This window comes from Phasianus colchicus, chromosome 6 (assembly GCF_987193195.1).
Source record: "Phasianus colchicus chromosome 6, bPhaCol1.hap1.1, whole genome shotgun sequence".
Classification (NCBI taxonomy): domain Eukaryota; kingdom Metazoa; phylum Chordata; class Aves; order Galliformes; family Phasianidae; genus Phasianus; species Phasianus colchicus.
Genome location: NC_143441.1, coordinates 2,529,545 through 2,548,929, shown reverse-complemented (window position 1 = coordinate 2,548,929; position 19,385 = coordinate 2,529,545). Strand labels below are relative to the sequence as shown.

Below are 19,385 nucleotides of genomic sequence, written 5' to 3'. Positions count from 1 at the left end.
AGAGCCACAGTTCCCTTATGTTATGGGGGACAAAAAGTCTAACAAAAGTGTTGCAAGGGATTCTCCTTGCACAGCATGTAAATACTCCTTTTTGTTTCACTGGCACAGACTTAGTAATGTGCTTTCCTTCTGGCAATCATGGTACTTTGTGCTCCCACTAAATGTGTTTGAGTTTTTTTTACCTTCCTATGGAGGACTTTCTGCCAAAATTCTCATATAAGAGCTTGTTTATATTGTCTTTTCTAATGGAAAGGGAAATGGGATTTCATGGATCCATTCTTTGACATGATCCATGACTTCTTTCCATGGCATGGCACTTCTTCATACAAAAGGACTAATCAGCCACTTTGAAAATGCAGACTTCAAAACAAAACAGATCCCAAATTACTGAAAATCTGCTCTATGTGTGAACCATAATAGGAAAATGTCACATTTCTTGCTGACGGAAATCCTTTTCAGTGCCACAAAGGGTTTTTGTGTTGATGACTGGAAGCATTTAATATACAGTCAGATTAACTCTGGGAAACCTGATTCTCTGTTTGGCTGGGGTGCTAGGCTCCAGACAGAAGTGCTGCTTTGAGCTCCAGAAGTTTAATCCTGCCAAGTAAGAAGATCTGCTATTAAATGCAAAAGAGAGAGATCTTTTAAAAGTGAAAAAGAAAATCTAAATACCAATGACCATGAGTGGGAGTTATGCATGTCAACCTTTCAATCATGCCTTTCTCATCCTTGCATTTTCATTCAGATCAATCATAGTCAAAGGCTGAGGCAACTCATAGCCATGCACGCACTATGCCAACTTAACTGTTGTAGTGAAGAAAATACAGGTCCTGGAAGTCATCAGAATCACTGAATTATAGAAACTTAAAACTCCATTAATGACAGGTAGAGTAGAATTAGGCCTTGTTGAGGAGCAGCTGAAGGAGCTGGGATTGTTCAGTCTGGAGAAGAGGAGGCTCGGGGAGACCTTATTGCTCTCTATAACTACCTGAAGGGAGGTTGTGGTGAGCTGAGGGTCAGCCTCTTCTCTTGTGTAACTGGTGATAGGACTAGAGGGAATGGCTTTAAGCTGTGCCAGAGGAGGTTCAGGTTGGAGGTTAGGAAATACTGCTTTTCTGAAAGTGTGGTCAGGCGCTGGAATGGGCTGCCCAGGGAGGTGATGGAGTCACTGACCTTGGAGGTGTACAAGGAACGTTTGGATGTTGTGTTGAGGGATATGGTTTACTGAGAACTGTTGGTGATGGGTGGATGGTTGGACTGGGCGATCTTGTACGTCTTTTCCAGCCTTGGTGATTCTATGATTCTATGATTAATGAATGATTATAGATGATTTAATGATTATGATGAATTAATACTAAGTGCATAAAAACCCTGTGTATTAGTGTAAAAAGTTCCTAAATCATTTGTTAGTGAGTTGTGTCTAGAAACATCAGCTTCATGATTTGGAAGAATTTAAAAGAACCTTGCAGTATAGAATGTTTTTTTTTCCTATCAGGACTGCAGCGAGCAAGCGCAAGAGCACCCTCTCCATACAGGAGAGATTTTGAAGCCAAACTACGCAATTTCTATCGAAAACTTGAAGCCAAAGGATATGGGCAAGGTCCAGGTAAAATTAAGTAAGTATTATGACAAGTCACTCAAATAGTCTAACATGGTCTAACATTGTCTTTATGTTTAAAGACATGAATGAAGGCACTGACTGATAGAGAGTGGGAAACACACCAGAAATTGTACTTCATATGTGAACCATCAGAATCTGATAAGTGTATATCTTGCAAAAGAGTGAAGAAATTCTATTTCTTACAGATTTATATTCTCTCACCGACTCATTTAAGGGGGGTGTTGATATTCCTCCCTGTAATTCACTAGAAGGAAAATCATCATCTGTTCAAGCAGTTGTCCATGGTAATAAACTATACATTATTACCAGTTATTTCATTGTAATAATGGAGCAGCTCCAAATCCTTTGGATCTACTTATTCATAATTCAGGATCAGAGTATGACTTATCCCATCTATGCAGTTTCAATTTCAGTTAGTTCTCTGCATTGGTAGCCCTTGTGGATTTAAACCAGGGAGATTTTTGCCTCTCTTCATGTGTTTTGGGGATCATTGTCTTAGCTGTGGGACTGGCTTCCTAGACAGCTTGGTAGTTGGCTTGAGATTCTGTACCTACTTATACTTGATTGAGTCATCTTACTTAGTTAAAAGACTCTATGTTTCTAAGGTATTTCCTGGGCATGTGGTTGAATTTATGCATCAGAATGGTTTTTTACCAAATCACATCTTTTGGAGGTGGGAGGAAGTGAAACTAAGCAATTTATTCCAGACAAGCATCATCATCACAATATTCTTACAGACCTGGGAGTCCGAGTCACTGGTTATCCTCTTTAGTGTAGTTCATTTGACTTCTATGGAATAGAATCTCTCTCTTTACCAGATCTTGTTTACCTTCAGGCTTACAGACTCACACAAGATTCAGTCATTATATCTCTACTTCTGCTTCCCTCTGCAGGCTAATTATACGACGTGACCACTTACTCGAAGGCACCTTCAACCAGGTGATGGCATATTCACGCAAGGAGCTCCAGCGAAACAAACTCTACATCACGTTTGTTGGCGAGGAAGGGTAGGAAACCACTAAATGCTCTCAATTTTGAAGTAGCTGTTATGTTGCAAAACATAGAGTTGACTAAGGCTGAGCATTGTTTTTATTTTACTTTTTGTTTTACTTCTGTGTTAATGATCCATCTTAATTAGACCAAACGTTTGTTAAAAATCAGAATAGCCGAAATTCTTCATTTTCTTATAGCATCTAGATGTCTCAAAGTGACAATTTAAGTCCTTAAATCTGATGTCACCTTGTTGCCATAAATATTTAGACTGGATGGAACACAAAACTCAGGCCCATGGTTACACATTGAATCACTCTCAAGTCTATAATTAGTGACAAAGCCTTTACCCCTTTTATTACTCTTACTCTAAAAAATGGATCTAGATTTACTTCAAATGTTTTTGCTTTGCGTGCCATCCAATGAACATTTTTTATTATATGTGGACTTATGCTCTGGCTAAAGTGAGAAAGTTTAGTCATAACAGTTTGACTCACCCAGCTGAAAAATGAAAGCAATAGAATTCTCTTGACAAGATTTTTTCTCAGGACACTTTCTGCCAGCTTTACAAGCTCTACAACCATGCACATATGATTAAAGCAAGCCACTGACCTTTTGTTTCTGAATCTAAACTGAAGCTTCAGTGCCACCTCAGATCACCTCAATTTAATTGAGACTTAATCCATATTCTTCTTAGTGGAGAAACTACTCTGCATATTTCCAGTGTTCCTTGTAACAAAGATTTGAAATAATATTTTTCAGTAGCTTTGTATGTAAGGCTTCATTTACTAAAAACAAACAAAACAAAATCAAACAACAAACAAAAAATAGGTTTTCCATTACAAAAGTACCAGAACAGGAACAGTAAAGCTCTGGGCACAGTTCTCTCCAGCAACCACTGACACTGTCAGCTCTGAGATAGCGTATCAAGTGGAGAGCTTCTGAAGAGCTGAGATAGTTCAGAGTTACATTAGGTCCACTGGAAAATAAAAGTAATGGATTTAAAAGAGAGTTCCCCAGTTATCTCAGTGTCAGGAGTTTTTTTAACTCTTACTTACTATACCCTATGGAATCAATATTATGAAATAGAGGTCATCTTTTACAGCTGATTTTGTCACTGACTTGCAAGTAAAGCTTAAACATGCAAAATATTGCATTTTTGGAATAGCATTCTAGTATGCTTACATTGGCCAAAGTCATGTTATTTTCCTCACATCTGTAATAACTTCTTGTGTGTGTGGCAAAGTATCCTCAGGAGAAATGATAAACCAATCTGATTCTCAAATTCATTTGTTTTTTCACTGATCCATATACATCTGAAGATACGTTCTTCCTGGGTTTCTCATGTTTGATGCTAATATAGGTTCTCCTAGAGGGACTCCTAAGTTAGCCATTCCTTACGAAATAGTTGATGCTGTATGGACATATGATGGTGTATGATCAGAGCTTTCAGCATGTTTCGAAGTTTAAATGATATTGAAAATAAACTATGAAGCTTTATGTGTTAATGTGTTGCCCTGAAATGCAGTATCTGGTTCTTTTCTGGAGGTTGCAGATGTTGTTCACAGTTCTTTACTCCAGCCATCACCAGGATTGCCCATATGATGTCCATTGAACCAGATCCGTTCCATGGTAGCACTAATAGTTCAAGTGGAGTTATTACTATCCCCTCTTGCTGTTGTATGTTTAGTCTCACTCACATGATCTCAGGCCTAAAGCTGCTGAAGGGAACAGTAGTGAGCTTCCAAATGTAAAGCAGAGAAAGGTGGACCTGCTGCCCATTATCATCTTTATTGTTACACCAACCAATCATTCAGACTTGTGATTATACTTCCATAACTTGAAGCATATTACAAAACATTCTGATCCAGCTGCAGTTTTCCACTTGTTTGACATTTATTAAGTATAAGGAGTAATGACCACCTCAGAAACTGTTCTGGCATGCACGACGTATGGCTGCAAGTCATTTGTTCATTTTGCTGTATGTAGATACATTTTAGATTGAAAAACCTACGTATCAGTATTAAAGAATTATCTGTTTTTAATAAATCCATCACAATTGAGATTAATTCATTCATGATGGCTTTTTGTTTGTTTTCAGTATAATTGGAAACTGATTTAAAAGTGAAATTGAAGAAAAAAAGGAAAAAAATTCACTCTCTTAGAGCAAAGTCATGCAGTCGCAAAGCAGAATTTAAAGAGTACCACATGTATTTGAAACTATTAGGAAATTATATTAGGAACTTGGATGGAATAATGATGGATCACCGTTCCATCTTAGGGGAGTTTGTCTGATTCTTGGTCTTCCTCAGTATTTACCTTTAGGTTATACACTCTTAGGAAATCATACCAGGGGCTAAATTGTATTGTTGGGAGTAGGGGAGTGGGATCAATCTTTGCTTCTGTCTGAGCTGTCTGATCTGAGAACCCAGATGCTTGTAGGCAGTTCAAACCCACTCACTAAAAAGCTAAAAGGTGAGAAGAGGGTCTTTGCCCTCTGCCCTGTAGGCTCTAGAATCAAGTTTTGGGAGAGGAGCTATATCATATTAGAAACACTTACTTGTACAGAGGTAGGTATTAGCAGACAGTGTATGCAAAAACAAGGAAATCTGCTCAAACGTGAATGAGTCTCTTTTTTAAATGTTTTTTCTTTTTTCTTTTTTTTTTTTTTCCTTTCCAGACTGGACTACAGTGGCCCCTCTCGAGAATTCTTTTTCCTTCTGTCTCAGGAGCTCTTCAATCCCTATTACGGGCTGTTTGAGTATTCAGCCAATGACACTTACACTGTACAGATCAGCCCCATGTCTGCCTTTGTTGAAAATCACCTGGAATGGTAAGGACATTTTATACAGAACTGAACAATCCTTTCAGAACAGTTCAGAAATAGAAATGCAAAACACAAAAGCTGTCAGTTTAGACTAGACTGCATACAAGTGTCATTGCTGCTATTGGGAAGAAGTGAGAGGTAGACTGGGAGAAGAAAGAAAAGGAGTAAGTGTAAATACAACAGCAAGCTTTTAAAAGGGAATTGTGATGAAGTACTATTATTCAGATATTCTAGTTGTCTTCTTGGGATTTGATGTTTTTGTTCTTCTTTGTGAATGTGAAAAGGATGGGTGTATGGGCTCTGCTCTCCTGGATCCTTTTCTAAGAATATCATCTGTGGTCTTTTAGCACATCAAGCAGCTTGGTGCTTGGAAGCTATACAGTGCTCTCCAAGAGCCTTATTGCTGCTCTGTACCCACTAAGGGCCTTTAAAGAGAAAGCAGTATGCCTTTTGTCCCTGCCAGTGTCCTTGCCTGTGTATGGCATGGCCAGCAGAGCAAACATGTTCTTCACTTTACCTTGTACGTGTGCAAGCAGACAAATTGATTCTTCATCAAAAATTCCAAATGCATATTGTGATGTTTTTATTTTTGTATCTGCCTCCAGATGACTCCAGCTTTGGGATTTGCTATCCTTTTGATAGTTTCATGCGTGGTTCAGTGAAGCATGTGCTCGGTCACTTCTGGCATTTCACTATTTCAAAGAAGTACTGAAACATCGGTCTGTTCTTATGATGTTTTGCTCTATCTAACCAACCTCACTGACTCCTCTTAGAAATTCTTTTTTTCTTTTTTAAATGGAAGGCCACTCAGGCCTTTTTAAATTGCCAATAGCACATGCCCCTCTGTTCTTTTAGACAGTATTCTGTTTGCTTTGGTTTATAGTGGGCAGGAAGTCAGGAAAGACAAAAAGAAGCATCATCTCTACTAAATTTGCAGTGAAGAAAAGATAAGTTGCTGTGACCTAGTAATGGTCCCTGAATTGTTTTTCTCTATTGCCACTTCCAGCAGTGGAGCATTATGATAACAATGATCTTTGCACTAGGACTATTTTTCTGCTGTCATTAGCAGGAAGAGAGTGGCATAGTTCTTAAAGCTTGTTGGTCTCCCTCTGCAACCCTACTAATTAAACATTATGCAGTGGCTTCCCAGTGTTCAAGGAAAAAATACAGTCTGTCCTTTGTTCAGCTTGACAGGCAGCATGAATAAACTTCTGATTTCAGAGGCTGTATTTGTGAGGATGCATTTTGATTTCAGGGCACAGGACCTCCTCTGCCTACACTGTGAACAAACTGGACTCAGGCCTGTTATTCCAGAGTTGGTGATACCATGTTATCCCATGGTATTCAAAATAACTCCTGTCTCTTATCTGTTCTGAAAAAAAGTTCAGCCTCAGTTTTTTTTTAACTTTGTCCTCTACTCCCATTTTGTTCTTCTGCTCATTGAGAGATTTTATCATGGAAGAGGCAGATTTTAAAGGTAATCAGGACATATTAAAAAGTGGAGAGACACCTAATATATTTTTTTATAGCAGTTTTCAATTTTTTATACTTCAGTGAGAAATCATTAGCAGTTAAACATTTAGGATTGTATTTCTCTAACTATATGTGTAGATAGAAACTACTTGTATGCAGAATGTTGTTTGGATTTAAGGAATTTTTAGCTTCTTGTTTGTTTGTGTTTTTTTGTCTTTTTTTTTAAGTAAAGACAGATGAAGTGCATTGGCCTGTAGAGTGAAATAAATGCTAAGAACAAAGAGGCTTGTACATAAAGTAACATTAAGCAGGATAAGATTGCAGAACCCAAGGGAAAGATAAGCAATCCTGTAATTCCTCAGGAATACTCCTTGAACCTGTTATGGAAATAACTGGCTGAGACAGCAGTTTATAATTAGTCTGATAGATTTAATGGGTGGCTTGTAGATATGCAGGCATTCCAAGTTTGTTATGTTGTCTGTGTTGACTGAACTCAGCTATACATGCATATATACTTTATATATATATTTACTACATAGATATACATGTGTATCAGCTATACTAGAGGACTGTATTCAGAAGTCTGGTTACAAGCTAGGATGAGGTTTCAGTTAAGCTTTTGAAAACTGAAATAATATTGCTCTGAAATAAAATTGCTCTGTTAACTCTTTGCACACTAACTTCTCTGAAGATACTGTATTAACCTGCATGACATCATTTGTTCATGCGGAATGGAGTGTTCTGAAGTTCTCATCCAAGTCAGTCCTAAATCTTCTGTTTGCAAATTTACTTGTTGATATAGTTCCAGCACAGTCTTCTCTCTCTAACTTGCAAGAAATTATTTACCAAAACTGGTAGAAACATCAGCGACCATACATGTATGACATGATTTTCATAGTTCACAGACAGATTGATTGTCTTTTTAAAACTTGAAGATTAATGTCAATCACAACCACAATTGTTTTAGATTTGCAGGTTTATTGAACTGTTTGCCTTTGGATGCTGTGAGGCTTATCATTTGTGTGACAGCTACCTTTTACATGGTTTTTCTGGAGAGTAATTCTGCAAGACTTGTAGAGACATGGTAGAGTGGAAAAATTTTTTCAAAATTATTTAATATTTTCTCTTTTTGAGTGAACAGTGTTAAGTTTGAGATAGAACACATGTAACAAAGTGCAAAGATGTGAAGTTTTGGCAGAACTGAAAAATACACTGCTTTTCCTCCCTCTGGCCTAAAAGTTACAGTTCATCCTCTGTTAATGGCTTATTTCATGCCTTGCTCTTTGTACAAACAACATTCAGAGTCCAAAATGAGCACATCAAAGTGCAGTGTAATTGGATGCCAAGTAAAAAAAAGAAAAAGAAAAAGAAACGTAATGACTGGAAAATATTTCACATTTATGGAGAAACTGAGACTTAGCACATTTCCTGCAAGCCTCCATTGAATAAGACTTTTTCCTGCAGTTAATGTATGTGCATGCTGAACATTTTCAATCTTCAGAAAAATTAATTTTAAATCCTCCTCTATCTGAATGAACACAAGTTATATCTGTCTAGACGTACGAGGTTTGATTATACACATTTTTATTTGTGTGCTACGGGATGTATTGAAGTTCATAGAATTGCTTTCAATCCATGCCAGCAATGAGCCATTCTATCAGATCTTTGTAACGTGCCTACCTCTATTCCTGAATACTGGAAAACATTTTCAAAAATACTGTTTGCAACCCTACAAAAGATAATTTACCTTTCTCCAAAGAAGTGGGCAAAATATGCTTGCAGATGCAATATTTTATTGCAGTGAAAAGGATACGGTATAGCCCAGAAAGAATATTCTCATTTTCACAATTGGTCAGGTGTTTGGGGTAATTGAGGTAGGAAACCACAGACTATCTGATGGAGGAAATATGTTTCTAAATTCTGGAAGCAAAATATCTAGGTTCAGAATTTGCAGAGTCTCAAATACTGATAGAAGCACGGGTTACTCTCCCACTTGTCTTCATGGTACATTTTTCAACAGATCTAGAAAATGGCTAGTGTCTGTTCAGTGCATCTCACCCACCATGTGTTGTAACAGAATAAATTGTCTAACCATGCTGTAATACACTGGTTTTCTTTGGACCTTCATTTTACCTACAATTTCCCATAGTATTTCCCTACTCTGGTCCAGCTAAGGAACACAATAAAGTGAATATGTATTCTTTATATATATATGGTTATTTCTGTATCATTTTTACCACACCTGAAGACCACTTATTCTTGTGGCTATCAGTTTTAGATGTTTAGTATTTTCCTGTCATTGTAATATCACATAAGTTCTACTTCTTAGAATAAAACAATTCTCAGTGTTTTCTTGAGAACTGTCTCTCCCTCCTATGAGTACTTAATCTGACAATGACAACAAAAGTGTCATTGTCTTTTCATTTCACAAAAATCTGTTCACAAACTGCTGTCAGGCAGAAATCCAATCTCTATTTTCATTTTGTCTTTGAGTGAGCTAGAGTTTTCCTTCACTCCTGTTTGTAGAGTAATCAGTAAGATAACGTAACACACACTTCTTCAAGACACAGAACTGTGGTCACAGCACGGTCACCTGCACTCCAGCTGTCACCAGATCACTTGCTTGCTCTTTTATCTAACTAGCATCTTCTACTTTTGAATTTTTAGTTCATTGTGTCTTTGTAAATTTAGAACCACTGCCAGAAGTATGAAAGGAAGCCCAGGACAGAAGACTAACTGGCCTAGACAGATAAAGTCATTCACAGACATTCATTTGAAGATCTGATGGATGCTAACTTGAAACATCTTTTGTGTTTTCATAGCAAATTAATGACAGTATTCATTATCCACTGCAGAAAAATCCTGTTGTGTTTTGATTTTTTTGTCTTCTTTAGATGAAGTTTCATACATTTATTTAGCAGAAATGTCTTAGAAAGTTGAAGATTTGTGACTAAAAATGCTTTCGTGCAGAACCCTACTGAAGAACATAAAGATGGCATTACAGCAAGATCCAGTTGCCTAGGTTTTCAGAAACTGTAGACTGATTTCTTGCTGCGGTGTCCTAATGAACTACATTTACTTAGTGCTTATTTAGAACTGCTTTTAGGATAGGGGTTTCAATTCCCATAGTCAATATTTTTTCTGCTTTCTGGTATCTCCCATAGTCTAATCCTTGCTGCTGAATAGATGGACTTGCATGTATTTGTACACAGTATTCTGCAGGCAGATGAAAGCCTGTTGCACTCACTCTTCATATAGCCCACTACCTGTCCTGTTAAGGCAGTCAGAAACACAGCATTTAATTTTGTGGTTTGGCTGTGTGGGTCTCCATTTGCAGAAGTATGAATTTAGACCAACTTGACAGTCATCTTTAAGGGACCTGTATATGCTAACTGCTGAAAAATCATGCTCCAAAAAATAGCTCAGATATAGCACATCTCAGAATAAGCATCCAGAAACATTCAGCTGGTTTTAAAAGTTAGATCATTACCCCTTTGCCTCAGTTTCAATATGAAGAGATTTCCTAGTCTGTAGTCAGCTTGAAATTCGTTTGTTGTGTACTAATGCTCTGAACTGCTTTGAAATTCACAGATGAAAGTCAGCATAGAAAGCCAAAGCATTTAATTTTACATTACAGTATACATTTTAATTACTAGCAATATCTTACTTTAAATAAATTACATTTGCATGAGCTCCCAAGCATTGTTGTAAATCTTCTGGACAAGAGTGATATTAAAACAAATAGCAGCTGAAATCATATTATAAGACCATTTCACTGTGAAAAGAATATGCTGCTGAAATACCTTCTTGCTGCTGTACTACAATCTTCTCAATGCCTTCTGCACTGAAGTAAGCTTGATTTTCTGATTAACTTCGATATATGACTGTATGACAGTGAGCCTGCCAGAACAGCTGGTTAATAATTTATTAGAAGTCGGAAGGGATTGTAAGATTAAAGGCAAACCAAAGTGAAAGGGAAAAAAAGCATTCTTCCTAAATGAGTTTCTACAGCGCCCATTTGCTTTTTTTAAAGTTTCTGCTTTGTATTTAGCTTATTCTTGGCTTTCTGTCATTTACTGGTGCCTTGGTATCAAGTTCATTTAAGGATCTGAATGTCAGTATCAGAAGGGTTGAAACAAGGGTTGTCTTCTATAGCCTCTTCTCCTTTTGTATTCTCTGGACCTCATACTGTCTAGCACTGCTTCCATAATTAGTTTGGTTGGAGGAAGAAGCAATTGCTTTGTTGTGATTTTATGGAAGTTGTTTTTTTTCCCCTTGCTTAAGGCCTGTTCTTTTCTCCTTGCTTAAGGCCATGTAGTCAATACTGTTTATTGAATTTGCCCAGTGATGAGAATGTTCACATGAAAATCTGTATGGTGTCTCCTCTGTGCATGTGGTGGAGTAAAAAAGGATAAAATTCACAAAAGCAGAATTCTTTTCAGTAAATCACTCAGATCCATTTATCTTGCTGTTTTTTTTAGTAGCAATGGTATTTCCCTTTGTGTAGTTGTTTCCCTGAGTTGTTCTAGAAGCTAAAGTTTCATTTGCCCCTTGACAGTTATTTTTCATTTCACTATGTTAGCTAAGTGTTACATTAAAATGCAGAAAGAAAGAAGATTACAAATCTACGTTTATCTGGTCTGAACTTATTTATATGGAGAAAGATAATGTCAAGTTTGCTAGTTGGTCTCAAGCTGGGACAGGAATCTTTTTCCAAATCTCAGTAAAATCTTGAAATTGTGGAGAATAGCAAAAATATTGACCTATCCACCTTCTATGAATTAATATTTGCTTAATAAAAGGAATATAGAAATATATGTTCAATATGTTCAGTTGAAGGAAGCCTTTTACATTGTCTCATTGCTTGCATTCCAGAAAATGTGGACTAGAAGCTGGAATTATTTTATTGTATTGGAAGGATTCATAATGAAAAAGTCAAAACTTTTCTTAGGATTCAGAGAATAGCAAAGAAAGGTCCAGGTCTGCCACATTCTGCATGTTCCTAGGTCTGGATCAAAGCTGTCAGTTTTCAGAGGCATTAATAAAAGTTGAAGGTGTTCAGTGTTTTGCAGAATGAAACCTAAAACGGCCAAATGATTAGTAGTAGGGCTGAATTTTAGCACACAGATTTCTTAGCTTATTCAATCAAGTAACCTTATTCTAAGAGCTAGGGATCAATAGCTGAAATGAAGCACAGTGCAATTGCAATGTACAGCTTCTGGACCTGAAGTTGTAAATCCACATGGCTCTGCACTACAGATGACCTGCCTGTAGTTAGCTTGTGTAAGGGTATCTGCATCATGCTTCATAACATGGTGTAAACATTCCTGGGTGTTTACCAGTGAGTTTATGAGAAGCAGTCTCTCTTATGCTCTTATGCTCTTATACCCCAGACAGACTTGAAAGTATATGCTACCTTTTACTAAATCAATTATTGTGGCTTCAGTGTTTTTAGTTAGCCATTGAAGGAAAATGTGCAGTCGTTTGGCTTGTGCTTTTGTGGCTTTCTTGTCTGACAGATGACAAAATCTATTTCCTCTGGCAAAGCTACGGAAAGTAAACAAAAATCAGGCAGTGTGTAAAACTTCACCAACTCGTAAGTTTACAGAGTGTCCCCCTAGCTTTTCCAAAAGGTTTGACTAAGAAATCCAAGTCTTTTTTTGCCAGAGGTTATCCCAGAGGAGGACAATTGTACATTATGGTTCATTAGCCTGATAGCTCTGCGGGCAGAGACAGGCACTCCAGCACTCTGTCACACTCCTCCTCTTCCAAAACGCTACAGTAATTCTTTGAAATTATCAGAAGAATTCTTTGCTCTTATCAGAATGACACATAGTTCAGTCTCAATGTTATAGGAAGTCTGTCTACTTCATTGATTTCCTTATTAGCTTGAAAGACTGAACTGGAAGACAGTTCTTTTCAAATGCCTGGGTTCTCTGGTTCTTGGATAGCCCATGACACTAAAGTTCTCATACCTATCATGACTCCATGCATTGGACGTGCCAGAGGCAGATTTTCTCAATTCTGTATCTGCAGTACTCACTTCTGATGCAGCTCAGTTGATGTGAAAGCATGCTTTTTTCTCTGTGACACAAATCTGTGTTTTTGCCATACCTAACAGTTTTCATGTGGTTGGTATAGCCAATATATGAACGAGATGAAAAGACAGTTTGGGTGAAAATACAACTTAGCTAGGTTAGAGACAAGAAAGACACTTTTGAAGGATTTGATTAGGTTAAATAAAGCAGCAAAGGTTTACATTACCTCATAGTTTTCCAGTTCTGGTAAATTAATGGTTTGAGTTTTAATCACTGATTCAGAACGCATGCACTCCAGAGACTTAAGAAGACAGTAAGAGTTCATATTTCCATCATGTGTAAGCAGTAACTGTTTTTCTTGTGGTTTCTCTTCAGTACTGATAAACAGAATGTTGTGTTCCATTTGGAGATAGAACCAGAAGAGAAAAGTAGGGCTAGCACTGAATGGAGTCAGTAATACACTGGCCTGTGCAGACATAAAGTTTCTGCACTGTTTAATAATAAATTGAGAAGTCAATTTATTGAAACATATGCATTATATGAAACTCAGGTGCCAAGATGAATAAAGCTATATAAAGGAAGACTGGAAAGAGAGGTCTGTAGATCATCATCTGAAGAGAAACAGTACTACAACAAACTTGGTCTGATAGGCCATGACTTATTAAGTCTGCTGATGTCAAAAGAAAAATGGGTTAACTCCATCAGAATAAGTGTGTGGGGATCCAGGTTAAGTTCTCAAGTGAGGTGTCAGACATCAGAAGAGGTGGTATAGCTCCTCAGCATAACATGAGAAAAGCAACATAGAGATTACCTAGAATTACGTCTTTGTTGTGCTGAGAATTCTTCACATTGAGGATGGATATAGGAAAAGAAAATGAGCCACCAACAGTCCTGTTGCTCCTTCTGTTAGAATTCTCCTTCAGGACTTAGTTTAGGAATTATTTTCCTTTCTGTCTTTAATGTATTGAGGCTTTGTGAACTTTTGTCTCCTGGCCTTTGTGAGAGCCATTCTTTTGGTATTAATGACACATGAGCTCATCAGATTCCTGAAGCAAAGAGGCATGGCCCTGGAATGCCACAGCATCCACCTCTTAGCCTGCAGATCACATGGCAGCAAAAGGGCAGGCTGCAAAATCTGTAGATGTAAGTTGGATACACTGAGCAGTGTTAACTATCCCAGCCTGCCTGGCTGGCCTGTCTACAAGAGAGCACGCCATGTCATCACGTTAGTCCCCTCAAAAGTTCTGAAATTTCTATCACCGTGAATAGTGGTTAAATAAACTGAAGGAAGGCATTTTCTAATGAAGCTGATAGAAGGTGTGGATTTGGTCTGCTGACAAGGTTTTGTGAAGATGATTTGATCTCCTGCTGGGTTATTGCTCTATAGATGTAGCTCATTACAGGACATGTTGTATATCCTGCAGTGAAACAAAAGGATTTCCCCCTGTACTCAGCTGTGGTGAGGCCACACCTTGAGTACTGTGTCCAGTTCTGCGCCCCTCACTGCAAGAAAGGCATTGAGGCCCTGGAGCGTGTTCAGAGAAGGGCAACAAAGCTGGTGAGGGGTCTGGAGCACAGGCCTTATGAGGAGCGGCTGAGGGAGCTGGGATTGTTCAGTCTGGAGAAGAGGAGGCTCAGGGGAGACCTTATTGCTGTCTATAACTACCTGAAGGGAGGTTGTAATGAGCTGGGGGTTGGCCTCTTCTCCCGTATAACTGGTGAGAGGACTAGAGAGAATGGCTTCAAGCTGCGCCAGGGAAGATTCAGGCTGGATATTAGGAAATACTACTTCTCTGAAAGGGTGGTCAGGCACTGGAATGGGCTGCCCAGGGAGGTGGTGGAGTCCCCTTCCCTGGAGGTGTTCAAGGAACGTTTGGATGTTGTGCTGAGGGATATGGTTTAGCGAGAACCATTGCTGATAGGTGGATGGTTGGACTGGATGATCTTATAGGTCTTTTCCAACCTTAGTGATTCTGTGATTCTGTGATTTATGCTACTAGCATATAGCCACACACCTCCAGTGCATATACCTGACACACTGCTAGTTTTGCTTAAAATTCAGGATTTATGAGGCCAAGCGGAGTTGCTATAACTATCTTTCTTTTTTCTTTTTGGAAAAAAAATGCATTCTTAGAGCTGTCTTGTATTACTCCTACCCCAAAATAAAGTGCATTTTTTAGGGGAAACAGTGCTTTTCATTTTAAAAGTGCTGGTGCTGATGAATCCAGCAAAATTGCGAAATCGTGGATCAGTCAGTTTTCCATTCCAAGTCATATTATTTTAGGCTATAAAAACATGGTTTTGGTTCTTTTAATAGCTGGTTTCTAGCCTTTAGAATACTCACAAGGTTCTTCATAATGTTGTAGGCTTTAACTCTTTTAAAACAAGCTGTGCCATAGTTCCTGAGCCAATGATGCCCAGCTTCCTACAAATCTGGGTTTCATGATTTAATTCTCTGTCACCTAATAACATGCATTTTCAAATTAAAACCTTAACTATTACTTGGCCATTCTAAATATTTTCCCCTTTTAGATTCTCTGATGTCTAATAATGATTGAGATCAGGTTCTCTCCCACTGTGGAAGAACTAACAGGCTTTCTGGCCTCATCCCCTAGCCAAGCATCATTTTCCCTTAAGCAGTTGTTAGGGGTGGCTATAGCTGGATTCTGCACTTGAACCAGAGCAACCCTGAATATATGTACAGGCAGGTGTACAAGAGGCAGGAAAGTAGCCCCATGGAAAGAGATCTGGGGTTTCTGGTTGATGTCAAGTTGAAATTGAGTCAGTAGCATTCCCGGCAGCCAAAAGGATTCTCTGGGGAATCCTATAAGGCCAGCCAGACAAGGGAAGGTGTTGTACCACTCTGCACTGTGCAGCCTCACCTCAAGCACTGCCTGCAGTTTTGGATGCCACAATATGAAAAGGACATAAAGCTATTAGAGAGCATCCAAAGGGCTATGAAGTTGGGGAAGAGTCTGGGTAAAGGGCAGAACAGCTGAGGTCCCTTGGTTTGTTCAGACAAGACAAGAGGAAAGTGATGTGAAACCTCATTACAGCCTACAGCTCCTCATGAGAGGAGTGGAGGGTCAGTGCTGATCTTTGCTCTCTCAATGACAAGGTTGAGGGAATGGCCTGGAGCTGCATCAGGAATGACTCAGGTTGGATGTTAGGAAAATGTTTTTCACCAGAGGGTGATCAGGCCCCAAACAGGCTCCGAGGGCAGTGGGCATAGCCCCAAGCTGGTGGAGATCAAGGAGCATTTGGCCAGTGCTCTCAGACATCGGGTTTGGATTTGGGTGTTTTATGTGGAGCTGGGAGTTGGACTCAATGATTCTTTGTGGTTCCCTTCCAAATCAGGATATTCTATGATTCTATCATTCTTAGGCTTTCTTTGAAAATTTTTTTTTTTTTTTTTGCACAAGCTACTGTATCGAGAAGGGCACACTTAAACCCAGCTGATGTGTTTCAGGGAGGTAAGATTTGTGAGATTTTCAGTCTTTTTCATCCCATAAAATACTTCCTCTATTAGGATTTAAAGTTTGTCATACCACAGCTAATTTAACTCACTAAGCATCCTCTATAGAATGATAAACAAAAACTATTCTTCCATTGTATAAATAGATTATAACTTTGTACATCATTTTCCATCTGAATATAAGGAAGGATTATCATGTCAGGTACAGCTGTGTTTCAACCAGTAAAGAGAGGGTCCTGTAACCAAGAGTCATTATTGGACTTCCCTTACTCTGCTGCTACATGATAAGGAGCAGAGTAAATTAAATTTCCTGTGAGTCACCTGCAATTGTAGGAAAAAATATTGCTTAGTCCCTGCTACAACGTGTGGATTTGTCTATCCGTGTGCACAGGCATGTGGTAAGTATGCAGAGTCCCACTGAGGAGAACAAGCCTGTTATTTTGCAGCAGGCTGTTGTGAAAACAGGCCATTTCAGGGGCACCTGCAGCTTCCAGAAGGAAAGAAAGTTAGCTGGGTAGTGTGGAAAGTCCTGCAAATGGGTCGAAGAGTAGTGTTTTTAAAAGCGAGAAAGCAGGTGCACACAATGTCCTTTTTGAGTGGAGCAATGGTGTCAATAGGCAGGAAACCAGAGCAGCCCTGCTGCTCATTAGTTCTGTTTCTCCTGCCACCATTTCTTGTTCATTAACTCCCTCCTGTGTTTTCCCTCTCTGCTAGTGTGCATTACTCAGACTCAGTGATTGTCTTAGAAAGGGAAAGGTGTTGAAAGAAAAAGATAGAATGAGAATTTGCGTTTCTCACCTCTCTCAAGATATCTTTCCTGCCACAAAGAAATGGAATAAGCATTTTATACTTCCTCAGAAAGATATATGCAAGGCAGGTTTAAGGAAGGTATGTGCCCTCTAGCAAGGATTTACCTCTGTACTGCTTATTCCATCAAGAAAACTTGTTTTTTCTGAGGGGTTTGTCTCACCCATCTCTGGCTTTCACCTGTGCACTAAATCCTTCAGGAAGAAAAAAACACAAGGATCTATTTTTGTTTTAACTGCCTTTTTGTAAAGGAGGCAATTTCTTCTTGCTGCCCTCAAGTTTTTTGCACTGAAGGCTTCTTCTTGATTTTTACAAGTTTTGTTATCTATTTGGTATCTATTTACTGTTATGCTTGGCTGCTAGTGGTCTCAACTTGAATGACTGTAGACACACGTCATCAGACTGTACAGTTGTCCGGTGAATACTTCAGCAAAGACCTCCTTTCTGACAGGTGCCTGTTAATTTATTTCAGCCCATGTTTCTCAGTGTGCTTCTGGATCAAAGAGGTGTAAGCTTATGGTCCCAGACAGCATCCAGAATGGACAAGGGACCAGAGGACTTTCTCTTAGACCACTTTTCAGCACAAAAAGTTGAGTGTAGTAAGTCTCTACAGAGATATCAGAGGTGGCTGCTAGGGACAAAGGATTTGTAGGCTCTGGTTTAGCCCCCTCAGGATGGAAGAGCAGTAGTCTGTCTCCTGAGGTGATACAGAGCTGTCAAGAACTATAATTTTCACTATAGTTTTATTTTAATCTATTGTATTGCACAGCAACAAGAGTGGCAGTGTCTTACTAAATATTTCACATCCTTTATCCAGACCAGTTAGCAGTGTACCATCACAATGGGTGGGATTGTTGAACCACAGTCAGGTCCCTGCTCAGAGTGGACTACACAGCATAGGGTTGCTCTGCATATGTCTTACCTGCCAGACTTGATCTTTTCATGTAGAAACTTTGCCCATGATCTGGATTGCTTGAAACAGTTCTGCCATAAGGCACTGATTCCAATTAAATTGCCATTAACAGCTACAATAACGTATGCTTGTGATTATAAACACCTTGATTAGGTGCAATAGCTTTTCATGTCAGCTTTGCATTGATACCAGCAAAGCCACATAGATGTGAAGAAGTGATACAAGCAGCAAAGAGAAGACCTAGAAGAGAAAACTGTTCATGCTTTCTAGCAGTTTCTTAGCAGAGAGTTCCAGGCCAGGGAGACTTTTCTTGGCTACTTTCAGTTTCAATTTATTCCAGTTGTCTCCTGCACAGCCATGGGATGAGCGCTGTGGGTGAGGAATGCCCAGTGCTGATAGTATTTTCATTCAACATTCATTTTCAAACCATATAGGGATGGGAGGATGGAGCTATGAAGAACAAACCTGACAAAGCCAACATGCATTATTTGGGACAAATGGACCTGATTATATATCCTGAAGGTGCTATAAAACTGATGGATTACAGGCTCAGCATCTCTGAGATTTGAGCTGTCTGGCTTCCACTGTGCTTTCATTGTGTCAGCTCCCCCACTTTTCATTGCTTTTTTGCTGGAAACATTGCTCTGCAGCACAAGTGAAGTGAAGCAGGCCCTAACTAGATCCAACAGCTGCCTTTTGTTGCTCCTGTGGAAACAGCTGTAAGGGAGTAATATAACCACTGTTCTGTTACCAGTCAGCTGCATTCCATAAGCACCTTTCTTGGATGCAGGGGATCCTGAGGCAGTTCCTGTGGTGATGTAGATGCTAAGTGGGTCCACAACGTGCTATTTTGTGACTCATTTGACAAACTAAGCACTTGTTGTACTGTCCCATGAGCATAAAGTTGACTGCATGGATATTTTGCACTACTTTTTTATGAGATTCACATTTAATTTTTATGCAAGGAGAGTCTTTGCTCTGGTATCTGTAGTAGAAGGAATGATTTCTCAGCTATTTAATGTCTTTCTCATCTTTTGTGCAGTAAAACTTAACTATGATATCCGCCAGCTTAAAATTCAAGTACTTGCAATTAGGATGTGTTAATTTTTTCTTTTCCTTTTTCACAAATAAGTTTTGAACTGGTGATAGGGGTTGTTTTTACCAGTAATAATAATAATTAAAAAAAGGAGGAAAAAGAGCAACTTGGACTTCCATCTGTTCTGTATTTTTCTGTCTAATGT

At 38.8% G+C, this 19,385-nt stretch overlaps 1 protein-coding gene across 5 annotated transcripts in view; it reads left to right on the top strand.

The window, feature by feature from the left end:
- Positions 1 to 19,385, top strand: part of HECW1 (HECT, C2 and WW domain containing E3 ubiquitin protein ligase 1) — a 239,966-nt gene that overhangs the window by 201,829 nt on the left and 18,752 nt on the right. For all 5 annotated transcript variants that reach the window (XM_090142195.1, XM_031599381.2, XM_090142196.1 and 2 more), the window contains 3 exons: positions 1,496 to 1,616; positions 2,515 to 2,628; positions 5,292 to 5,444. In XM_090142195.1, the coding sequence (XP_089998321.1) occupies positions 1,496 to 1,616; positions 2,515 to 2,628; positions 5,292 to 5,444 (388 nt within the window). The remainder of the gene's footprint in view (positions 1 to 1,495; positions 1,617 to 2,514; positions 2,629 to 5,291; positions 5,445 to 19,385) is intronic.